The sequence below is a fragment of the Parasteatoda tepidariorum genome, chromosome X1 (genome assembly GCF_043381705.1).
Source record: "Parasteatoda tepidariorum isolate YZ-2023 chromosome X1, CAS_Ptep_4.0, whole genome shotgun sequence".
NCBI lineage: Eukaryota > Metazoa > Arthropoda > Arachnida > Araneae > Theridiidae > Parasteatoda > Parasteatoda tepidariorum.
Genome location: NC_092214.1, coordinates 53870638 through 53897997, shown reverse-complemented (window position 1 = coordinate 53897997; position 27360 = coordinate 53870638). Strand labels below are relative to the sequence as shown.

The 27360-nt window shown below is 27.2% G+C and overlaps 1 protein-coding gene across 2 annotated transcripts in view; it reads left to right on the top strand.

Annotated features, from left to right (window-relative positions):
- The window catches only part of LOC107450095 (uncharacterized), a 174169-nt gene that overhangs the window by 93296 nt on the left and 53513 nt on the right, over positions 1-27360 (top strand). For both annotated transcript variants that reach the window (XM_043042126.2, XM_071187628.1), the window contains exons 2-3: positions 13630-13728; positions 22293-22408. In XM_043042126.2, coding sequence (XP_042898060.1) covers positions 22327-22408 — 82 coding nt within the window. In that variant the 5' untranslated portion in view covers positions 13630-13728; positions 22293-22326. The remainder of the gene's footprint in view (positions 1-13629; positions 13729-22292; positions 22409-27360) is intronic.

Genomic DNA, 27360 nt, shown 5'->3' with positions numbered 1-27360 from the left:
TAAAAAAAATTTTAGATTTGCTATTTTTTTCATGATCATTATTTAATTATAAAAAAAAACTTACTCAGTAAAACAGTAAACCAGCCATAAATAATATTAAAACATTATATTCTAATTAAAAAAAATTCAACTTATTTTAAGTGGCATGAAATGTTAAAGCACACACTTGTGAAGAATACATTTATTTTTCATTGAAGGCTGAAAATTTAAAATACATTCATTGAGAATTAAACGTTGTAAGCGATCTTATATTTATAAATAGAGAATATAAGTGGTAAGCAAAGTGCCAAGAAAATTTTACATCCCTGTTAACTGAGACATTTGCAAACGTATTAACGTTAGCTACTTAGTTACCAATGTAACATTCAGCTACCACACGTCAAGTTACCAACTTAGAATTTTAAATGGGTTTCCAATGAATCAGAATCGTACTTAGTGTAAATGGCAGGTTTTCAATCTTGGCACTTGACGTTTATCATTTTCAGTTTTCAATTCATGTTCAATTTTTATTTGCATGTGCTTTATGTCATATATGCATTATATGATTGAAAGACTTAAGACAATATAATGATAAGCCATATTTTAAAATTATACAAGAGAGCTTTTTATAATAACGTTTCTCTAATTTCCATGTAGGATGAAAGATATTTCTGTCTATTGTGCTGTTATCTGATAGAAATTTCTGAAAGTTGCAGAGTACCTATTTAAAAACAATTCTAAACAGCAGTTTTTTAAAAAAATTGCTTTTCATTACATTGCCCCATTTTTTGCAATCATATTGCATATAATAGTTCATTTGGAGATTTCTACATCATCTATAGAAATAAAGAGTATTAATTATCGAAAAATGTATCAATTTTTCTTTAAACAAAAATAGTGATCATTTGTGCACTTCTAAAAGGCGTTATAAGTTGCAAACACTAATTGCAATACGTGGTTGATACATTATTTATCACTGAAAAATCCCAATGTGATTAAATTTATTAAAAAGATAATATTATGATTTATATTTTCTAATTTTAATTCATAAGGCTTTAAATGACGCCCCTGCTCCCCATAGGTCATTCACCCCTATCGTAGTCTTTTTGAAGGTCAAGACCACGCAGTGAACTGCTCTGGGACTTTTTGTTATGCTTTTAACTACTCCATTCTACACCGCCGCATCGATCTCAATGGGGGATGACAGACTAGCGCCGCCCTGGTACACTAACTAGTCAATGGGATTCTCTTGTGAGGGTATGTGTATATGCGCGCTTAGTAAAAGCGATCGATACGGACCCCTTTGGATTATTTTGCGGTTTAAGATCTGATGTAAAGATTGCGTGATCTAGTTTTTTTTTAGTTTTTTATTCTTTGTTCTGATATTATAAGCTTATTTCTCCTTTTTTATTATTACTTGTTCACTGTTTTCCTCACTTTTGCGGCAAGAAATTGACCAAGAGCTTGGAAATTGCATTAGAGAAATTATTTTCCTTGCGTAAAAGTCGTATTTTTTTATTTGTTTACATCTAGTAAGTCCAATAGTCATGTGAAGTAATAGTTGGAATTGTTCTGATACATTTCTTTTGACTTAAGTAAGAGGTGCTTAAATAGCTTTATTGTGTTAGCATTAATTCGATGAGCTATTTTTATTTCTGTCGCATATTTTACATTGTATTTAAAAAGTTGAAACTCGAAATAAATTTTGATTATATTTCTTAATTGAATTTTATTATTTTGAATTAAATTCCTCATATTTGTTTTTCATGTTACAGAAACTAAGAAACCTCATTATAAATACACTGCTTGAAATTAAAAAATATTTTGAACCATAATAGAGAGATTCTACATAGCTTTATGTGGTTGAGCATATTTGAGCTTCACAGCGCCTGGCCGAAAAATTTTTAAAATTGCTGTATTGCTAAAGGTAGAATAAGATTGAACCTTAATATGGTGCTAAGTTTAGACATAGTATAATATATTTTAAATTTGATTACGCGATATTATGGTTCAAATTGAATATCAATTTAATACTTAAGGTTGCTGCAAATTCGCACCATGTAATGGATCACGATAATGATAATGTAGTTCAACGTTTAATCGGTTTTCCTAAGAATATAGTGATGAACCTGAAATTCATTCACTGTCAATAACCTTAAGAATTAATTTGCATTTAAGGGAATTTTTAAGTCGAAACTCATACAATTAAAAATGATACAGCCTTTTTTACGTAGTCTCGCAGTTTGATAGCATTGACACGCATTTTACAAACTGAGTTTCACGATAATTTCTTCAATTTTCATTCGGTGGCTTGATAATTTTATAGCATGTGACAACTGAATTCCTTTCTTGCATGTTTAGTTTTAATTATTTAAACAACCCTGACTTTTCAGGCATTTTGTTATCTCCTGCTCAAAGCAAGAACTACACCAGTTTTTTTTTAATCTTATAAATTTTAAATCATATCTGATAACAATTTGTGGATTTATTATATTCGTATTCCATATTACTCAAAATTTTACCTTTTCAGTTATAGGGGTATATTGAGTTTGATTAAATTGATTCTTATTATTTGTTTAAACTTATTTTAAAATACATAGAATAATGTATAAATAACTGTATAAAGGGCTTTTCATGTAAGTCATATAATGATGATTCGTATTTTTAATTAGTTCTGGAGATTGTTTCTTTAGAAAAACGCTAAGATTTTAGTGTAGGTGATAAGATTTTTTCCGTGTATGCAAGAACGTATTTGTAAGTACCAATCGATAATGAATTTCAATAAATATGAGGATCTTTAATAAATATGAGGAACAGGAATGAATATGAGGATCTGGAATGAATATGGTGATCTGGAATGAATATGAGGATCTGAAATAAATATGAGGATCTGAAATGACTATGAGGATCTGAAATGAATATGAAGAACTGGAATGAACATGAGGATCTGAAATGAATATGAGGATCTGAAATGAATATGAGGATCTGAAATGAATATGAGAATCTGAAATGAATATGAGAATATGAAATGAATATGAAGATCTGAGACAGCTGGTAAAAAAAGCAGAGTTGAAAAAAAGTAGTTTATCAATAAATTGTTCATACATATGTTTTATTTATTATTCGATTTTACAATTCCCTGAGCGATATCATTTATTAAAAAAAATGCAGTGAAGGTAATTCATAGTAAAAAATCAACAGTTAAAATGACTTAATATGTTACTGTAAGCTAGGCATACTTATCAATTTTAAAATGACACGCTTGAAGTAATAGGTTTGCTAAAAAAAAAAATTTTCAGTCCAATATCTTAATGTTTTTGAGGAGAAATTTCTTGATTATACCCTCCTTCATCTACAGCCAAAATAATCTCACAGCTAGTTTTCCGTTTTTTCTAAAATCTAATAAAGAAAAATTAAAAATATTTACTTAAAACAAACGTAAAAATGACATTTTTTCAAATCAATACATACATAGTAGAATATTCTTTGTGCAATTACTTTAACTGAAAGAAATGCAGCAATAATAATCTTTCTGTTGTAGCTTTTTATCAAACAAAATTTGCATTTAATATTGGATATGTGTTTCTGAGAACGAAAGGAAGGTAGAAAGTTGGTTTTCAGTTTAAATGTTGTGCTTCATTTCTTTAAGCATTATTTCAATCAAGAAAAAAAATTCCAATTTAATATTTAATAATTAGATATATATAAATTACTACAGCTGTTGCTACAGTCTGTTGATAATGCGACATCATTAAATCTAGGTCTGTCAAATCGGTATCTTTGATTAATGAAACATGCTGTTTGACGTTTTTGTAACTATTATAATTATTATTAAATATATTAACTATTTCTCTTCCTGTAATTAGTTTCAACATTGGAATTTTTTATCCTACCAACACCGAAAATCAAATTTGAGACAACTATTTAGATTTTCTTTTCATTTCGAATTTATTCAAAATCCTAGGAAACTTAAACATGCTTGTCTTACTTTTTGAGGAAAACTACTTTACATGAAATCATGAAAACCTCACAAGCTTAGCTCAATAGTAATAGAACTCTAACATGATCTGTATTATTTAGGATCAGTAAACAATGCTGCTGCAATACTGCAATAGAACTTTTACTGCGTTATTGGAATTATAACTGCGTTATTGGAATTATATCATAAGATTTTGTTAAATGACATGAATTATTTTAAAACTGCTTACATCAACAAATTCTTATTTTGCCCTGTCTACATGGGAGGTTTTGATGCTCAATATCCTCTTCTTTAAATTATTTTAGCATTATTAGTAATAGTGTTAATCTTAATGTAATTATTCATAACATTAATTTATTATTTGTCTTGTGCAGAAATTTTGCCAGCAAAATGTTTTGGCAATTACTTAAGATTAGAAAAACTTCTCAATAATTCAGGAATTTCTTATCAGCAACTTGACGTTTTTGACCATCTTCTAAAAAAGGCCGTATAAAATGTTACCTGATATTAAAATTGCAAGCAATTTAAGTCACGTTCTTTTTCTTAACTCTTGGTTTGATCATAAGTTAATATTTTATAGGCATCCTACTTGAAAAACTGTTACAACAATTCCTAAAAATATTAAGAAATTAACGAGCTCAATGTGTATTTTACAATGAAAATAAAAAAAATAATGCTAAGTAACTAAAAATAATAAAAAGAATAAAATCAATTTTTTTTCATCTTTAGTTGCAGTCATCGTGTGAAGAAAGCCTTAAATTTTTCACATCATTATGATACATCGATACGACTTCGTTTTATTATAACATGTTGAAGGTTATATAGTATTTGTCGATAATAATTAATAATTTTGATAATTATGTATCTTTGTTAATAATAGTGCTATGCATTTACTCCACCATAACTAATCCGTGTTTAATTCTTCCTTATTAACAACACGTAAAACTTCTTTGTTAATAATACACGGTACTTCAGATTTATATTTAGAATGAAAGTTTTAGTGTAGATATGTTTGTTAATGTTGTTTTTTCTTTCTTCCTGAAACATTAATTATAGGTACATTGGCATGTTTTCATTAATATACATTCGAAAAAAATGTTTGAGCACGTAAAAATTACATTCGTTCATGTATTTTGTAGACTAACAAGCTCTGCAGAGCATGTAAAAATGGTTTTTCGAGTATTGGTTGTCACTCATCCTTTAAGGCTGTTTTTTTTTCTCCGTCTTAATATGAAATGACGCCTTTTTTTTAGAATAATATACTATTTTTATGTCTGTTGTGAGTTTGCAATTGTTACTCATGATTGTTAGGATAAGTCTATCCCATCTAAAGCCAAAACTCAAAGCCCGGTGATCACTGGTTGAGAACTGGTTGTGAGAGCTGTATTAAGATCACGGTTATGGTCGTGGTCGCTATTCGCAGTCTAATGTGTACAAGCTCCCGCTGTATGTGATCAAGACTAACACTGACTAAAATAGTGTTTTCTAAAGACTTAAGACTCAATACTTTTTAATCACATTGCGTGTCTATTAATTGCTAATATTTTTGTAAGATTTTTGTAAAATAAGACATACTAAGAAAAAATAATTTTTTAGAATTATTTTGGTATACTCTGAAAAAGAAACTTGTTAACTGTACATAGATGATAAAAATAAATGGAAATAATAGAAACCTAATTAGTATGCCATCTTCTAATATTAATTAATAAATGAAAGTTTGAAAAATATTTAAAAAACTGGAAATTAACTCTAAGTTTAATAATAGGTTGTGACGCCCCTTATCCAAGGTAAATATTCTGAAATAATAGTCTGTTTTTTCCCTTCTAAATAAACAATTAATTAAGCGGAAACTGTGACCAATGAACGAATTAACATAAAAATTCATTGTTTTAAACATATGCTATATTAATAAGAACTTTTATTTATTTATTTTCCTTTCAAGAATCGTTCAAGCTCTCATGAACAAATTGGAAACGGAACTTGTATGCAGATTTCGGAAGGAAAAAAAGTTTAGAAAATATCCAACTTGCAACAAAATAATATGTTCTTTTTTTTCGAGATGTATTTATAATTCGAAATGTATCAAGTAATACTTTCTTTAAACGATGTACAAAAATTTTTCAAAAGTAGTAGAAATGAATACAAATTTTTTTTGACAAAACCTGAAATATTGAGTTTATTTGTCTGAAAAAATGTTGCTTTTCTAAGTACATGCTGAAAAGATAATTATATTTAATAAAATATAAATATTTATGAGTGTAAAAAAATTTTTAGCTACAAGTTGAATTTAAAAATAATGAAATATTCAAGTTTATTGATTCATACGCGGTGTTTAATAATTATTAAAAATAGAAAAAACATTTTATTCTATTGAAAAATTAAAGATATAACGTCAAATTTGTTGTCATGACGTTAGATCTCATTTAGTGACAAAAAAATATGTAGGGACATTAGAATGAGTATGGATCATTCAAAAGATATATATTTATTTTTGTTAAAACAGCACGAAATAAATTTTTCGAAGATATTGAATTTGTGTGAAAAGTATTAAAAGAGAAACGGAAACATAATTCACTTCATGCATTTTTCAATTATAATTTATTTAAATTATTCAAAAAGCACTTTATTTGTGTTGTCTAGCATTCTTTCCTTACGTTTTGAAATTACCTTCAGTTTCTCTCAGCGCAAAATCGATATATTAATTAGACAATTAAGAGCTGTTTTATGTCAAATAGTTTCATAAACTGACACGAGATGGCGATACCAAACATAAAATAACAATTCATCCAAAGAAGTTCATTTTTATCTTCCTCGATGATTTTTTTTTTTTTCGATGATCATTAAAAAAATTCTTTTTGTCCCTCCAAAATTATTATAAACTATGTAAATATCTTTCATATATTTTTTATTATTATTCTCGCTACTTGTGAAATCATTTTTCTTCTCGTTGAAGCACAAATACAATAATATGGAGTTTTGTTTTGACGTAAAAATTAAAATGATTTACATTTATCTGTAATACTTTTTTTTTATTTATTTATTTATTCATTTTTTTTTTGTTTGTTTCAATAGCATCACTTATAATATTCATTATTGAAATTAGAAGAGCTTAGTAAATATTTTATTTAAGAAACATATATTTTTAATGTATTAAATTATGTGTCCAACTTCAAGTAAAGTTCCTGCTTGAATTTTATTCATTAATTTTAAACATAGCGTAACATCGATAGGGCACAGAGGGAGGCACCTCCCCCCTCAATAATTTTCCAAATCTTCAGAATAATTTAAGAAAAAATTTTTTAAAAAAAAAACCCAAAAAGCTATTTTAAAAAAAATTCTTTAAAAAAAAAAAAAAATTTATATAGTATATGTCTTATTAAACGGAAGAAGTTTATGATTACAATTAAAATTTTACGTTACTTCACCTTATAGTCAAAAGTTCTTTATTGTCTTAATTTTTTTTTTTTTCATAGCAACAAACAAATTGCAACACGTTTCGAACTCAAGATTTATATTCTTATTTGTTTCAAGCATTCATTTGTAAATAAAATTTGAGAGGCTATCTATGATTAATATTCTTGTTATAAACTATTCAATTCCGTTTCATACGCAATATCGCTTTTATGATTAATTAATTTAAAATGAAGATTATTATTATTAAGATTATAAAGCTAGAAAAAAAGAAAAGAAAACGTAGAGAAAATGTATTAAATTTTTTAAGGAGAAGAAGATAAATTATTAATAATTAAAATATTTTTAAAAAATATTTAAAAATAAAAATTAAAAAGCCGGAAAACAAAGTAAGGAAAATATCAGCTCACACGATTGTACCCGCAAAAAAGAATGCTATCTAATATTGTATTAATATAGCTAAAGCAAAATATATCAATACAATAATGTGAAGAGCAGCAAATATATATGTGTGTGTTGTGTGTTACTAAAAAATATAAATTAACTAAATATAAACCATGTTATCTACATTTCTGCATGATTGCAGTATTAATTCAAATATTTTAAATGTTTATATAATAAAAATATAACATTTTAAGTATATAATACTAATTCTAAAATATTTATCAATGGCTGATTATTCGAGGAGGTTCTTGAGCTTTCATGCTTTTTTAATATTTGAGATCAATGAAAATTTTGTGATAACATTTGTTGTAAAATCATTGATAAAAGAAATCATCAAGAAATGTTGCTTGTACCATAAAATGCACAGGTTGGGGGTTTACGGACCAGATTTATTTTTAATATTAATCAGCACAAAGTACTTAATATCATTTAATCTATTGGATCCATTAAAAGTTTATTCTGATGATTAACAGAGGCGTCAAAACCGGGGGGGGGAGAAGCAGGGGTTTTGTCCAAAACTCATACCAGTGATATTTGAATTATTTTCAATAATAATCACAAAAATTTTGAATTCAAAAACTTCGCTTTTCAAGAAATATGTTTTAATTTTACTTATCTTAAAATTAAAATATGATATTTAAAAATTTGAAAAGCATTTTTATTATTCTATCATAAAAATGAAATAAAACAGAAGGCAGTTACACATTATAAGAGTTTGCACAAATGAACGTCAATTAAATAGGAATTATAGAAGTAAAAAATAAAATTTATTTCTATATTTTTAAATGATTATCTAATGGTCGACGTTAAAGGCAATTTTTTTTTCTTTTTAAGAGCCTCTAATGTTGCATAGAAAAATTGAGAAATAGTAAAAAATTTAAAATTGAAAAAACTGGGAAATGTTAAGTTGCCCCTTTTTAGGAATGAAATTCGGAATAGAAAGGCAAGTCGCTCATTATTTCAAAAATATCAGTAAAATTTCTGGTCCTAAGCGATTTATTTTCCTAAGAGCACCATGAAAAAATTTTTTTTAATTGCTCCTCAAAGTCAAGCGACGGTTTTGTCTGTTAATTTCATGTAAATAGTTTCATGGAAAATAAACATAAGTACAACATACTGAATATAGTTAGATTTTTAATTTATTTTAACACAGTTCAAATATATTTGTTCTTGCTCATGTTTTTTCTCAAATAAAAAAAAATTCTTTAAGCAATACTTACTAGGATGCTTGTTTCAGTCAACTTATCAAAGAACGAAATTTTCAAAACTTATCGAAGAACGCAACATATCAAAGAGCGCAATTTTCAAAAACATCAAATAGATGTTTTTGAAAAATCGTCTGCTTTTTTGAAGAACGCAATCACAACAGTACTTAGCTAGGCAAAATAAGAAAGACTCATCCCACTTTCTTATACAGGTGAATGGAATAAAAACTTTCAAACTATGTTAGGTTTTTCTGTAGTTTGAGAATCTTCCTAATTATCCTCCTAATTATCCTTGAAACCAGCAACATGACAAATTATGGCTTGATAAATTTTACATTGAAACAAACAATTTAATTTAAAATGAAGATTATTATTATTAANTTCTTATTTGTTTCAAGCATTCATTTGTAAATAAAATTTGAGAGGCTATCTATGATTAATATTCTTGTTATAAACTATTTAATTCCGTTTCATACGCAATATCGCTTTTATGATTAATTAATTTAAAATGAAGATTATTATTATTAAGATTATTAAGTTAAAAAAAACAAAGAAAACATAGAAAGAATGGATTAAATTTTTTAAAGACAAGAAGATAAATTATTAATAATGAAAATATTTTTAAAAAATATATAAAAATAAAAATTAAAATGCCGAAAAACAAAGTAAGGAAAATATCAGCTCACACGATTGTACCTGCAAAAAAGAGTGCTATCTAATATTGTATTAATATAGCTGAAGCAAAATATATCAATACAATAATGTGAAGAGCAGCAAATATATATGTGTATGTTGTGTGTTACTAAGAAATATAAATTAACTAAATATAAACCATGTTATCTACATTTCTGCATGATTACAGTAGTAATTTAAATATTTTAAATGCTTATATAATAAAAAAAATAACATTTTAAGTATATAATACTAATTCTAAAATATTTATCAATGGCTGATTATTCGAGAAGGTTCTTGAGCTTTCATGCTTTTTTAATATTTCAGGTCAATGAAAATTTTGTGATAACATTTGTTGTAAAATCATTGATAAAAGAAGTCATCAAGAAATGTTGCTTGTTCTATAAAATGCACAGGTTGGGGGTTTACGGACCAGATTTATTTTTAATATCAATCAGCACAAAGTACTTAATATCATTTAATCTGCTGGATCCATTTAAAATTTATTCTGATGATTAACAGAGGCGTCAAAACCGGGGGGCGGGGTGAGAAGCAGGGGTTTTGTCCAAATCTCATACCAGTAATATTTGAATTATTTTCAATAATAATCATAAAAATTTTGAATTCAAAAACTTCGATATCAAGTAATATGTTTTAATTTTATTTATTTTAAAATAAAAATATGATATTTAAAAATTTGAAAAGCATTTTTATAATTTTATCATAAAAATGAAATAAAACAGAAGGCACATTATAAGACATTATAAGAGTTTGCCATTATAAGAGTTTGCGCAAATGAACGTCAATTAAATAGGAATTATAGAAGTAAAAAAAATTTATTTCTATATTTTTAAATGATTATCTAATAGCCGACATTAAAGGCAATTTTTTTTTCTTTTTAAGAGCCTCTAATGTTGCATATAAAAATTGAGCAATAGTAGAAAATTTAAAAAATTGGGAAAATGTTAAGTTGCCCCTTTTTAGGAATGAAATTCGGTGTAGAACAAATCTCTCATTATTTCAAAAATATCAGTGAAAAGTTTCGGACCTAAGCGATTTATTTTCCTAGGAGAACCGCGAAAAAAATATTTAAATTGCCCCCCTAAAAGTCAAACGACTGTTTTGTCTGTTAGTTTCATGTAAATAGTTTCATGGAAAATAAACATAAGTACAACATAATGAATATAGTTACATTATAAAATTATTTTTACCCAGTTCAAATATATTTGTTACTTGTTCCTGTTTTTTCTCAAATAAAAAAAAATTCTTTAAACAATACGTACTTGGATGCTTGTTTCAATGAACTTATATAAAACACATCGAATAGATGTTTTTAAAAAATCGTCTGTTTTTTTTGAAAAAGGCAATCGCAACAGTACTTAGCTAGGCAAAATAAGAAAGAAGCAACCCATTTTCTTATTTTCTGTAAAGCAGAGTAGTTTGAGAATCTTCCTAATTATCCCTGAAACCAGCAACCTGACAAATTATGGCTTGATAAATTTTACATTGAAACAAACAATTTCTGAAGTATGATTGTTTCATTCACTATTTTTCTAAATGTACTGGCAATTTTGTCATAAAATTTCCCAATACTTGTGTTGTAAAAGTCTTGATTTACACCTTTAATATGTGTTCCTAACTTTTGTGTACCATTCATGAGCTTACAATTTAATTCAAAACACCAAGGAAAAGTGAAACAATTTTTTTTTTTTTAATATCAAGACTATTTAATGAAATTATAGAGTTAATAATGATTCGAAGATTTTATTAACGGCTATAATTTTTATTAATGTTATTCAAATATATCATATTTTTATTCTCATATACATACGTTTGTTAATTCCTTAAATATTTTATAAACTACCAAATTAACTCATAAAGCATTCTTTCTATACCATTTAAGTTCTTCTCTTTACGTCCTAAGTCATTCGATCAGTTTAATTTTGCCATCTTTGTTCAAGTACGTGAATGTGTACCCGAAAAATGCAGAATCAGTTTACAAGAAAACGACTAGCAGCCTCTTTGAATATATAAATAAATAAATTTAAAAAATTATATTTTATGTCAATATTTCATTGATGTTTTTAGTAATCCTGAAAATTGTTTTAAAATAATTCGTTTCTGTGAGGTTTCATAAAAGTTATAACGCTACTCATAAAGAAGTTGAAATAAAAAATTTCTTGATAAAAAAAAATCTTATTGAAAGCATTAAATAATTTCAAAACAAAATAAAACAAAACTTCAAAAAGGACAGCTACTGAATGCGATCATCATCCTAATCCTGAAAATAACCTCGGCCATAAAAAAAATCAACCATTAATACACTTTTCCTAAAATGTTTTGTACATCAATAAAATTATTATAATTATCCATTTAAAATCAAACCACCTATTTATTTAACAGAAAACATTCTGTAAAACCAATAAACTTTTTGTAATTATACATTCAGATTTTTACTATTATGACATCGTCAAATAATGTTTAGAACTACCGGCATCATTTATGACAAGATTGAAAGTAGGAAATACCTCTACATATAGATAAAAAGATAACCCCAACATCAATGTGTAACATCCGAACAGGTAGGGGGAAAATGGACCCAGCAATTACTTTTCTAATACTCAGCAAAGTTCAACAACCCAAACCTTAATACTTCTTTACATTCGATAATATGAAAACGTTAGATCTTCCAAACGCCGGCAAGAAACAGTGTGTGTATTTTTAATAGTCAGCTACTAAAATTGACTCTAATTAACAACGTAATTGAAAATCCGCTTTTATCGAACAAGGAAAAATAAGTTACTTTTTTTTCTAAGCTTCGCAATTACTCATAAAGCGTATTTGTATGTAACGGACCATAAAACAGGACATTGTAATTTAACAGTTATAATTACTTACGTTAGATTCTTACTTTATTCTTTTTTAGATTCTTACGTTATGTTGTGTTCGCGCGTTCGGATTCTTTATTTGTTTCGTTTGTTATGATGCGGAAAAAAATGTATGTACTTAGCAATGTTCCTGCTTAACTCTTCAACCGTTGTTTGTATTTTTTCTTATTTGGAAAGAGTTGACGCTTTCTCCGTTCTTTCTTAAATGAAAGCAATTATTGTAGTTTTTTGTTTGTTTCGTTTCATTTCTTTTCTATTTCGTATGAATGTATTTTCTAGACTCGATGTTTCATATTCGTTTTAATTAAACTATTGAATTAATAGTGGATATTTTTTTTCGTTTGATGAAACTTTTTCTTGCAATTGCTTATGAAAGAAGAATATAGTTTTGTGAATGTGCCAAAATGTTCAGAGAAATTTTGAGTGATAAACAACTAAAATAATATTCCAGCAATATTCTTTAGTCATCTATCCACTCTAGCCCCCTCTTCCCAATAGGCATTTTATTTCTTTTGTTTGGAACTATACAACCCGTAGCAAGTTTTAATTTTTTTTTTTTGTTTGATTTCTTTCCTATTTCGTAGGAATGTATTTTCTAGACTCGATGTTTCATATTCGCTTTAATTAAACTATTGAATTAACGCTGAATATTTTTTTTCCCTTCCAATGAAGCTTTTTCGTTAAATTGCCTTTAAAGAGTAATATAGCTTTGCCAATCTTTCAAAATATTCAGAGAAATTTTGAACGATAAATAACTAAAATATTCCAGCTATAAACATTAGTCCCATATCTACTCTACCCTCCTCTCCCCAGTTGGCTTCATGTTGATTTTGTTTAAAACTTTAGAGCGAGTAGCAAGTTTTAATTTTAATTAAAACAAGTTATCGAATTTAAATTTAATATATATGTCCTCAGGCTCATCTTAAAAAAGAACTCTCTTTAGCAATACTTTTTTTGAAATGTTTCTTATCAATCATATTTACATTTAATGTAATAATTATATTTTTAATGATAAATTTTTATTCTAATGACAAATTTCTTTTTGTTACAGAACCTCATTATCCTGTTTCTTCCATATTGAACATTTTTACATATTTAACTCAAGTATCAAGATGACCAGATATTGAATAATATCAGACAAACTCTCAAAGTATGTATTTGTTATTGAATTGCAATAAGGGACTGTCCAGAAATTATGCCACACCTTTTTTCAATATTTTCGACCCTCTCTCTTACTTTGTCACAAAATGTCACACTTTACATACCTCTTCCACCCTGCCATATGTCACGCTATATTGCTTAAAAATATATACTCGCAAATCAATAGCAAAGCACTACGTTATAGATCATGCTTCAAATTTTATTTTTAAACTTTAACTATATGCTCTCATGACATTTGCGAGCATAACAATAATAATCATTGTAAAAATAATTATTGTAAAAATACTTATTTTGAATGAAATAAGATTTAAGTTCACAGCAAAAAATAATATACAAAATAATACACAGTGTTAAAATAATAATGCAATAGTGTTAACATAATAATATTAAAAAGCAAATTTAAACAGTAGTATTTAGAATTTGAAACAGAGTTTAGAAATGATCTGTTTCAAACTGGAATTCAAGTTTATTTTTATTTTTAAAATAAACATTAAATGTTGAACGCATTGAAAGAAAGCTTTTTTTTTTTAAAGTTTGACATCCATATATTACACCTAGTATTGAAAAAAAGATTCCTTTTTTCTTTTGTTTTTACAGCAAACAAATCTAAAGCAATCTTTTTTTTATGATAGCATTTTAGCTCCATAACAAATCATCAGTAAAACAGACTTGAAAACCAATGACAGCTAAAAAAGTTAATTTGCCAAGCTCTAGTAATCATTGATCATAATTATTTAGATTATGATTATTATACGATCTGATTCGAAATTGCGCGTATCGTGAGCATTTCAAATTTATTACATACCTATTTTAATTATTGACAGCGAGTGCAGTTTATGGTTTATTTAGCAATAAAATTTTAATTTCTGTTTTTTATGATTTCTTCTGTAATTTCCTGTCGAATAAATTTCAAACCTTATAAAGAGAAAGCTAGTTAAGATATAATTTTTTTAAAGTAATTTAAGTATGGATTTATGGCAGATTGATAAATAATGACGTATTCCTTCGAGCATGGCTTATTTCGAAAAGGATGACACTAGACTAGTTCATCCGTCAAAATGAATTATCTAAACGCATTGCATGTCTCCCTCTTTTATTTTAATATACACGTGAGTGTTTTCTCAAATCCCGTCGCTTTTGTTTTGTATTGCACCATGTTTTTTCATTTTTTGATAAATTTATACTTGTGGGAGTTTATACATATTACTTGAACTTTGAATAAATTTAAAAATATTGATTAATGATAAATATTAATTAATGATTATAAATTGATAGTAATTAATCAACAATAATGAATAGGTAAAAAATAATAGTAATTAATAATATTTAAAAATTAATAAAAATAATGATTAATAATTCATAATAAATAATAATTTATGATAATTATATTATAATAAAATAATGGTAATTAATAATATTTAAAAATTAATGAAAATAATGTTTAATAATTTATAATAAATAATAATTCATAATAATTATATTATAATAAAATAATTAGTAATAATTATATTATAATAAACTAATTAGTAATAATTAATAATAATTAATAAATATAATAAATAATTAGTAATAATGATTAAATTATAATAAATGAAATAATAATTATTAAGTAAGTGACTTATACCGTGCATAAATGTCACTCTTGATTTGTGAAATACAGTCAGTTTGTGAAAAGAAGGACTAGCAAGAAGTTTCACATATTGATTAAAATAAAAATATTTAAAATAAGCACATTAAATATTTTTATATTTGTTTAAATATTTTTTGTCTTTTTCAGTTAAAATAAATATTCTTTTAATCATTATTATTGTTATGCTCATAAAAGCCGTGAAAAAACGTAGTTTAAGTCTTAAAATAAAATTTAAAGCATGATCAATAACATGTTTTTTTTTTTTTTTTGAACTGCTGACATGTGCTTTTATAATATAGTATGACATGTGACAAGGGGAGGGGGAAGGGGATGATGAAATCTGATAATTAGAAACAAAGGGAAGGAGGGGGTAAAAATATTGAAAAAAAATGAGACATCATTCATGAACGATTCCTTAAATATTTCCGTACGTTGAAAATTAAAAATATATATTTTTTTACTATTATTTCTGCTAATAATAACAGTGTTTTCATGTCTTAAAAAGTAATTTCACGCAGTAGAATCCCTACAACAGTAATGTTAAACCTTTCTAAAAATTGGCAATAAAAACAAGTTTAATATTTTTTCTTAGCAGTAAGTTAACACAAGCAGTTTAATTTAATGAGAGTTTAAAAAAGAATTTTAGAAATTATTTGTTTGGTATTCTACAAAGATTTTCAAAAAAACACTTAAAATGCATTAAAATTATATTTATAAGAAGTTTTATATGAATATTCAAAGCTCTCATTAAATTAATGTAAATGATACATGGAAAATAATACCCAACTTTGGAAAAAATGTTCCTCTTTGTGTTGAAATTTGCATGTTTGAAAAGTCGCCAAAATGGACTGGTAGCAATGTTAACCTTTAGTACAAAGAAGTTTTGAAAAATTTTAAACATATATCTAATGTCACTAAAATAAAAATTAAAATTGTTTTGGTACAGTAAAATCTGAACTTTAAAGTGCCCTTTAATCTTGATGTAGTCTGACTTTTTCATTTCACAGCGTCTCTCATAATTATGGATAAATGTTTTTTCTGAAATTATCTGTGTTACTAAATATTTTTAAATTTGAAATTAATTTCTTAGAAAATGATAACACCGTCCAAATTTTAAAATTTTATTTGTGTGAAATAACCTTTTATATTTAACCTAAAACAGTTTATTTGCGTCTTGTTAATTTTTTTAATATAGATTAAGTTTTTTAATGTAGGCAATAGATTGGATTATTTTAGCATATCCCCTTGCACTGTCAGATTTCTTTATTTTATTTTTAATGAGTAATATTTTTCGATTATATATATATATATTATATATATGTCTATATATATGTATAATTTAATTATTTAGGCATTTTAAAACAGATAGAAAAACAGCGTGTCCTGGAATTTCCAGGACACGCTGTTTCCTAAGTTATTGTATTGACCGTTCCAGGGCTGATTGTACTCCGGAAAAAATCCGGGCTTCCGGAATTTTCGCTAACAGTGATCCGGAAGTTTCCGGAGATCGAAGGTCCAGACGTTTCAAAAAATCATTGATCACAGAAGTTTCCGGAAATCGAATTTTCAAAGGTGGAACTTAAAAACACAGTTTATTTTATTTGTTTGTAAGGGAGAGCCAGAGAGATACTTTATAAGCTTATATTCATGATTAATATTCATTTTTTATCAGTAAATAGTTGTTCTAATCATAAACTCAGAGAAAGACATATTTGTAAATTTTAATTACTTCTCCAGGTCATCATAGGTATGTGTAAATGGTATAGGTATGTGTAAAATTTTAAATATATTTTAAGTAAACTAAGGAGTATTGAGAAAAAGGAGGAAAAAAAAAAATTTTAATTTTTTTTCAGTTTTAATCTTTTCAATTTAATCATCTTTTTTTCAATTTAATCTGTTTTTCAATTTAACCCTGCCGTTCTCCTAAGTTATCGTATTGATGGAAGTGTCAAAGAGTTAAAATACCTCTGTTTTCAGATTTTACTCTCAGCAAATTTCGTTTCAAGCTGTCTTATATTAAAAACAAGTTTTGTGATTATTGGAAAACATTTTTGAGCTTTTTATTTTTATTTTTTTGGATTATATTAAGCCAGTTTTGTTGATTTTACTTAAGTTAGTTTAAGTTGCTAGTTTTGTTAATTTTTTCCTTATCTATAAATAATACTAATATGAACAAATGAATAAAGGGGAAAATTATTGCATCTTTGTTTACGTTCTTTAGGTAAATCTCCCGCCAATAGCGTTCTATCTAGCTACAACGAGAACTCCCTCAGACACCAGACTCGTGTGCTGGTGGTTAAATTGGTTACGAAAATAAGTCAGCTCACATAGGGTTATGAGGCTTAGCGTTTCAGGTTAGTGTATGTTGGGAGAATCATGTCATTTCTTCATTTGTACCCCATTATAAATGGTTTTACTCCTGTTTCCTTAACAGCAAACAATCTCAGACTTACATCCAAAAGAAGTTCTCGTGAAAGCTGGACAATACACGAGTATTCTTCTTTCCCTTTCACGCTTCCTTTAGAGTCGTGTTGTCGTTTATTTCTAGCTCCGTGTAGTCATTTCTGACTTTTGAGCCATTTATTTTTATAAAACTATTTATGTATTATAAAATTATAATGGGAAAGTCAGAATTATTTAAAAATTAAGCAGCTTATATCCTCTACTCTTATCTACTTGTTTTTTTTTCTTGAGATTTTTTTCAAAAGATTACAATTAGAAAAACAAAATCTCCACATGTTTGCATTTTTTGATAAATCACCAATGTTCTAGCAAATATACCAGGAATGAACGTAGAATTTTAAATTACATTTTTGACTCAAGGCACAAATAGATAATAATTTAAGCATTTGTTTTATAAAAATGAAGAATGGTTTGAGCAATTTTTAAAAGAGTTTACATTATATGTTGAATAAATATTGCAGATGCTTTGAAAATGCATCAAATTCGAAATTACTTTAAACTTCAAAATTATCTGTTAATTTAAAGATTTTAACCGATTTTTATGGAATTATAACTCATCAAATGATTAGATTCACTTTTTGATACTATATAAGGCAATGCTTTATGCTTCATTGCTCGCTTTAACTGGCATTATCTAACCCGGTTACAGTTTAGTAAGAGCTAAATTGTTCCTCAAGGGAAGTTGAGCAAAATATCTTTTTTTTCTTTCTTCAAGATATTCTTCTTGACACACTTCAAAGATTTCTTTTCCTTATCTTTTTTCTTAAAAATGCAAAATTTACAATCTTAAGAAACTGAGATACTCTGGAAAAGGAAGTAAACAAGTGAAATAAAAAGTACGAGTTTAAAACGTATCGATTTTTGAAAAAGTTAAAAACATTTTGCTTATTTTTCATCTTCTTCCTGTAGTGTTTCATGCTTAATTTGTTTCGCACTCATCAATGATTTTTTCGAAAATATATGAGGAACTGTTGAAACTGGCTTAAATATTTTTTCACTTTTTTTGTACCAAGAAGATTTCCTGGTTACCCTTTATTTTCCCAACACTTTATTTTTTTACCTTTTTAAAGTTATCTCCATTTGATGGAAGGTAATAATTTTTGACGCAAATACCGCAACATTTTAGATAAATATTTTAAAACGTTTTTTTTTTTTTTTTTTTTTTTTTGATATTTCAAATCTTGTAATATTTATCTGACGTAATTAGAACTGTTTTTTAAATCGGCTGTTTCGTTTTCTAATAGTTCATGCTAGACCTGAAAATTTAAATTTTCAGTTAGTAGCCTATGGCCGGTGTAGCTTCTAATCACTTAGTAGCCACTCTTTATTCACACCTAAGGAGTCGATGACCGACATAGATAAGTCCTTTTCACTTAACAGCTACCTTTTGCAAACTTTTTTTGTTGCTTGGATTAAATTATATTTTTGAAAAAAATTCATATTCGAAATATATCTACGACTTTAAAAAGTGAAATCAACAATGAAGATAATATAAATATGTGACAAAATCCAGCTAAACATACTGACTTTAAGGAACTTTGTTTAAAAGTACTTTGATTGGCAAAATACATTTAATATAGACGTTGCAACTTTAAAATATCTGAATTGTTAAATTACTCTCCTTCCACGCGAATCTTCCCACCACAAATTTATGAATTCTGAAAGATCAAAATTTTTAATGAAGCCATAGGAAACTTATGAAAATTCTGTTTTCCCAAGTTTTGTTGTTGTTGTCGTCCGCCATTAAAGCAGAGGGGGTGCGATTGTTCTTCTTTTCCAGCGGTGCCCTCTATGGCCAAGAATTCAACTGCTGCCACACCCATTCGTCGCACCCGTTTATAGGGCGTATCCATTCATACATCCATTCATTCGTCCACAGATCGTAATTTTGACCTGAACAAGAGAACGATCAATCTCTGATTCAGTACCCCCAGATGTATTGATTTGTTATGGGAACATGGAGGACTTTGTGACCCGACTGGTTTAACATGCACCAGTCACCATTGACTACACGGAGAGTCTTCGGCCGGGTGGATTCGAACTCCCGTTTTTACAAACGTGAGTCTAGCACCCTGCCAGCCAGGCTATCCCTGCATTCCCGAGTTATTCTGCATTTATATACTTAAATCATTCCTTCCAAAAAAAAATGGACTGATTGCTTATTTAATTTAAGTCAGCACTTTTTGTTGACTCATGCCGTTTTCATGTCTAATTCATACTGTCTAACATTTGAGTTTTTATAAAATATTTTTTCCAGTGGTGGAACACTACAGCAAAAATTTTTAAGACAAATAAATTTTTTGTAAAACTTTTATAAGAACCGAAGAGCATATTCATATGTCTGCTTGACCTTTTATATATCTGTTTAAATTATGCATTTATAGTAGTGGAAAAAATTCTTTTAATTTATTCAGAAATTAATATATTACCTTTATCCCTTGGAAAAAAAATTTCTGAAATTACGGAAATTCCGTAGTAGTTGAAAGGTATGCAGAGATGGTAGAAATTTTTTAAATACATTGTATTCCTTAAAGACCGCCCTAAACATCAATAGTTAAAATCGTTATCAAAAATGAAGATGCATATTAAGAACCGAAAATTAATATTTAGGCTTGAAGAAAAAACACAAAAGCGCTATGAAAATTTGTCGAATCATAGTTAAGAGAGGAGTCAAAAGATGATTATTAAACATACCTTAAAGTTTTAACCTGCAATTAAACAGGTTTTAATGTCTTGTACACATGCCTTCCGTAATTGAGAATTGTAGGATATCGATTTATTTTTTCCTCTAAACATTAATTTGGCTACCTTCATTGTATGTGTATTCATTTCTTTTTGAATTAATTTTTTTTATTTATATTATTCATTATTTACTTTCACACAAGAGACGCACATTAATATTTAAAAATATCAAAAAACATTTAATAGTTCAATGTGATTATGATATCTAATAAAATTGGAAGCTTTTATGTACATTAAAATTCATATACAAGACGAAAATGTTTAGCAGTCAATTTGTTTTCCTCGTGTTGCTATTTTAACGTATGATATTTATTTCAAATTTTAATGAACAAAGACGTATTGCATTGCTATAAATATTTTGACATGCATGGTAGTAATTTTAAAGTGGAAAATAATGTTTTAGTTTAATATTTTTACCAAAATAAAAGGGCCTTTATTTGCATTTTTGTGAATTTTTTAGTCGTAAATTTTAAAATTTTTTAAGTAATTAAAATCCGGCCTCTATTTATGACTCAAAACTCTGTTTTTTTCCTCTGACTCGATCAATCAGCAATCAAAACGTCTTAATCTATCAGACGTTCTTAAAATGATTTATTTTATTAAACGATAACTTCCCTATTTTTTTTTTCCTTTTAAATATTGTTCATCTTATTGAGTCTCAAGTTTACTAGCTCTTTATAGATTTTCATTTAAGAAAAGATCAAAAGAATAAGATGTCTTAATAACAGTCATCCATTACTTTTCATCGATTCTTTGTTAGCTTGTAACATATGTTGCTTGCTGCAATTTGATAGTTTCTTCGATTAGATTTTCTATTATATGCTTTAGTTTCGCAACATCTGTGTGTAATAAACTGTATGTTTTCGCTTAGCGTTTCACCGTTCAAAATCTGAGAATATTTTTAAGTTTGTAGCATAATAATTCCATATTTAAATTAGAAGAAATATTTTTTTCCCTTTTTTTACGAGAAATGCATCAAAATTTTTTAAATGTTATTTGCTTATGGATATAAACTTTTTATTTCATTCATTGTTAAAAATTTCTCGAAAAAAGTGGGTAAATAACAATTTATTTCATTGTTATTTTACCTTATTCAATCAAAACAGTCAAATAATCATAAATAAAATGGCACTCAAACTGTTAATTGTGAGAAAAACCGTTTATAAAGTGCTTTCACCTAATACGGTTTAACAACCAGAATTTTATCGCACCAAATAGGCCCACCTAATGATACCACTTAGTTCCTGAGAGGGCTATCTAATCAATCTCATGACTGTTAGAACGGGGATTCGAGTCCCCAGCGTTGGCACCAATATATTTTATCCATTCCCATCAACACATGAAGAGTTCCTAGTGTTGCGCAGTCCCCAATTTGTGATCCTGGGCTGTTAGAATACGATGCTCTTATTCACGCATAGATGGCAGCACCATAAAGAAACCCCATCCAATATCCAGTTAAATTTCTTTTTTACTTTTTTGAAACCATGCTAGCTGCAAATGGTTCAAAAACAGTATAGTTTTGTATTCATGGTTTTTAAATCTTGCTAGTTGCAAACAGTTTCAAAACAGTAAAAGTAAAAAATTTTCTTTACCATAAGCTTTCTGATTAATTGGATGAACAGACTGCTGCCGGTTATTTTACCTTAATTTTAGAATGAAAATTCTAACAGTGTATTTTAAAAAAATTCAAGTAGTAATAAATGTTGTTCTAATACTAGGTAGGTAAAAGCCGATATTTCTCTGCTGAACTACATGGCAGTTTCAAAACAACCTCAAATAACTCCAGAAACTTCTAGTGGAGAAGGGCTTGAAGATGAAATCTCAGCCAGAGGAGGTAAGCAAATTTTTACCTTCTATTTTCATTCATATACTTTAAAACTTTCATCTTCCTTCCTGAAAAAAAAATTCATAAAGCCTAGAAAACAGAGTTACAAAATGTCAGTAATTGTTATAGTTTTGATATTTAGTGTGCGTGTGGTTGGTCAATTGAATAATTAAGCCAGCTGTTCTCAAATAGTGTTCTGGACTAGATATAACACAAGGATTGCAAATTTAACTTGTCTGACTTAAAACCTAATTCAAGATTAATGATAAAACGATAAGATATTCATTCCTCTAATTAAACATTTTAAATACAGTCTTTTATATGTTATAACCTTTACAATTACCTTAAACTTTATTTATAAACTTGGGGTTCCGTCGAATAAAGGTTCATTATTTAGGGTTTCTTAGCCGAAAAATTTGAGAACCGCAGACCATAGGCTCTTTATCACCGCCGTTTTGCAATGTTCCAGGCTGATTAGAAAGGTTTCTAATGTTTTCCAATCAGCCTTACACTTTTTTGGCTTGTAGCAGTAAGCCCACATACCTTTTAGACTAATTGAAAAATATGTAATTTATTTCTCAAATTATCCAGATTTATTTCAGGATACATGCAATATGTCCAGAGTTGAAAGCAAATAACCTCTTTAAAAGTTTATTTCAATAACTCTAAGACAATTCAGTCTAATTGAATAATTCTACGCACATTTCCTAATTATCATAAAGACTAATTGCCTGGTTTTAAATAAGCCTAGAAAGTCAAACAGATAATTTAAATGTTGAATAAATATTACAGATACTTTGAAGATGCATCAAATTCGAAATTACTTTGAACTTCAAAGTTATCTTTTCATTTAAAGATTTTAACCGATTTTTATAGAATTATCACTCATCAAATAATTAGATTCACTTTTTGATAAAACCTGGCATGTAGCAGTAAGTCCACATACCTTTAGGCTAATTAAAAAATATATAATTTATCTCTCAAATTATTTCAGGATATATGCAATATGCCAAGAGTTAAATGCAAATAACCTCTTTAAAAGTTTATTACAATAACTCTAAGCCAATTCAATCTAATTGAAATATTCTACACGCATTTCTCAATTAACCTGATGACTAATAGGGTGGTTTTAATAAGCCTAAAAAGTCAAAGAGATTAGAAAATATTATTTTCCAATTAGATTGACGCATTTCAAAACGCCGGCCTTAGCAAAGCGCTGTATTTTTCAATTAACCCTCGACACAAGATGATTACTGTCACTGTGTCAACTGAGCGTTGAGACTGAGTAAAAAATTAATTATTTTAGGAGTGGCGGGATAATTAAAATTAACTAAAAACAATGGTTTGCCATTCTTTCGACAGCATTTGCAAAATGATATGATAGCATACAGAATGGTATTTGCATACTTAAAAGCATGCATCTGGGCTGGATGAGGGATCTCTGGAAGCCATATCATTTTCAGATTATTATTTGCGGAATTTTTTCTTCTTTTAATCTGGAAATATACCAATACGAAACACCTACAACTATGTAATGCTTTCTCAACTTTATTCCTATTACTATTTTTCCTACAATCATAACTTTTACCTCATTTTACTACCAAAATATTTAAATGACTATAATATGTTTTGTTTAGTTTCATTCACAATAGGAATTTTACATCATATTGTATTTGAATAATTTTGAAATCTTAGTTTTCCGACATATCAGAGCTGTCTAATGTTTAAATTTGTCTTACACTTTTACAACCATTTCGATCGAAAATTATTATTAATTATTCAAGTAAACTTGTTTTAATCGTGTCTCCCCCAGATGAAGTTTTCGATTATTAGAAACGACTATTACAAAATCTTTCAAGGAAATTTCAAAATATCTTAGAGTATATTCATATAATCAATGCTCATTACGCTTTATATTTTGTGGTATTTTTTCTGGAGATAAAGTTTCTTAGTTTGTTCTTTTTTCTTATTTATTTTTTAATTTATTTTATTAACGTTTTATTAACTTATTAACGTTGTGGATTTTAGACAGCAAATTTGACTCAAAGCATCTCCAACTTGGTATGAATTTTTATGAGTATATTTGATTTGTATTAAACAAAATAACTGACCCACAACACTAGACAGCTGAGCGTTGAGAATAAGAAAGAAAAGTAACTGTTTTATTGCTCGCAGGTTAATTAAAATTAATTGAAATAAGTTTTCAATTAAAGTTTTTTGTATAATTTTTGTGATCAGATTTTGTTTTCGTTATCAGAATTTCGAAAGTAGGTTTTTTTTAAAAAAAAGAAAGGAAAGAAAAAAAGAAAGGAAAATAAAATAATAATTATCAATGCTTAAAATTTTTTGATTTATGAATACAATATACTATAGCTAGTCCAAAAAAAAACTGGTATAAAGCTAATGTATACTTAAAATGCTGTAATTGTATAAATTTAAATTACTTGACGATAGGGATACACTTTAAAATATTGTAAGACTTTTACATTCCTTATTTTTTTGTTGAGAATATTTTTTAGTTTTTCAACAAAACGTGTATACATTTTAGATACCATAAAAATGCAGATTTCCATAAAGATTCCATAGATTAGATTTACAATAAATACATCAGATATATATTTAAAATAATATAACATGCATTATTTATAAGTCTCGTATCACCTGAAAGTAAACAATAAAAATAGAATTTCAATTTAGAATTTTAATCAAAAACATGTTTATTTTATTTATATTATATAAAAAAAATTATATAAAATGTCTTGTATTTGAGGCGCATAAAAAATCTTTTCGAAATTAGCTTTTTAAAATCGAACTTTTTAATATAATTTTACCAATCTTTAAATTTTCCTGACACATAAAACATTTTAGAAACAGCCACTTTTCAAAAAATTGAAGAAATTAATAAATATTTTAATTTTTGTAATTTTATAATATTACATAAGTTCATAATTGAAAATTTCGAAATACCGCTATGCTACATATTGTTTTTACTTATATATGTCTTTTTCCGCCATAAAGAAATCAAATTTATAAATTTAAAAAATAATCTAACATGACTTAAATTATGCTTCAAAAGTCTTGTGTCACCTTAAAAAAACTAAAACAATCCAATGGGAGTCTGAAGTGATCATTCAAAACAAAAACACGCGCTCGTTCCTTGACGAAAATTAGCATTTTCTGTGTCGAATCTTTGGTTCGTTATCCAATATGTCGATCTTTAACTCATGTGACTGGGTATGTTGTCAAAGAGGCGATGCCTTTAATATCTGTGATTAGGTACTCTGACCCTAAAGCGATGAATTTATGATTGGTTTCCTGTTCTGTTTTCGCATTCTTTGCTCATCTCCTTTTTAAGATGAAGTGATTTCTCGGGATATTCAAGATGAGTACAGCAGGAACGTTTGGAGCGTAGCACGAAGGTTACGTAGCGTGCCTTGAATATGGTGAACTTGCTTCAAGGATTGTTCGGTGCTCAGTCAAGAATAGCACAAATAATAACCTTCTACAAGATTAGGGATGTCCATGCATCTTGCACGCTATTCTCTGAACCAAAGACATTGCCCATACATTTAGAGAGTGTTAAAAAATTTTGGCTACTGATGATTTGAGCAATTCTGTTTAACGATTGTAAATAGGTGATTTATTCCAAGTTATGTTTCTCTAAAAGTAGATATAATGTTTATTTATTGCTTTTTAAATTACCTAAATAGGGTTATTACGGAATGTTTAGAGAAATTTATGTTATAATTTTTGGTCATCTACCACTGAAGAAAATCGTAAAGTTTTTATGCTGGAGAAATAAGATTTAATACATTAATCCTTTTTTTATAATATATTTTTCTCTTTTTCGTGAATTTTTTTTATTTATTCTTGGAATTAATAGATTTTTAGTTTTTTTCTTTGTAAAGGTTTAAATAAAATTGGTGCAACTATTTATGTATTTTTTTTATTTCAATAAAATTTTTTACAAGATAACCTATATTTAAAAAAAAATCATTTTTAAAGAACTTTATTTTACAAAAGTTAAAGAAATGAAGCTCTGGGGATTTCATTATCTTTACCTTATTGGGGAAGCTTTCTGTTAAAAAAGAATTATTTTGTATGTACTTTAATTATCGAGATTCATTATTTTATCACATTCAGTTTTATCAATTTAAGTTATAAAATTTTACAATTTAAATGATAAAAGTGTTAATAAATTTTATAGCCATGTTAGTACAGCAATTAAGGCATTGGTTTGAGTTGGACCGGGGCTCTAAACCAGGAGGTGGCTTGAAGATTATCCAGCATCTGATCGATGGGCTCTAGCTTATCTGGGAAATAAAAGAGGATGCGCAATGCTGACCACCATACCATTGATACCAAAATTGTGAAGACATAAATTCCTGATCCCCTTAGTCATTCATATATATATATATATCAAATGAGTGATCAAAACACTCATTGCTGTAGTTATCAACAAAATTTCTACACTTATATTAAAGAAAGTCAGTTTAAAAATTAGTTTTCGGTATTTATTATTAACATATAAAGTGTATCGTTTAATAAAAAAATACTAATTTTTATTTTGTAAGGAAAAAAAAGGTAAATATTATTTGGTTCTTTTTTTTTTCTCTAAAAAAATTCACTTTCGTAATCTGCCTAACTACTCAGCCGTATGATTATATTCCTTACAAAAAACTATTCTTCCTACCTAACGATATCGTTTTCTTCCACATTCACGTTTCTTTGCTTTCCAATTATCATAATTGAACAATTTCATCAGAGTTAGTAATTCTTTCTATGTTAGTCACGCAATTTATCATAACACGGTTTCATTAACCAAAAGGAATATTATTTTGGACTGATATTTTATCACATTTCTTGCAGCAGGAATATTTCCGTAATTTATTATAACTTTGCTGCAAATTTCATATATATATATATATATATATATATATATATATATATTTTTTTTTTTT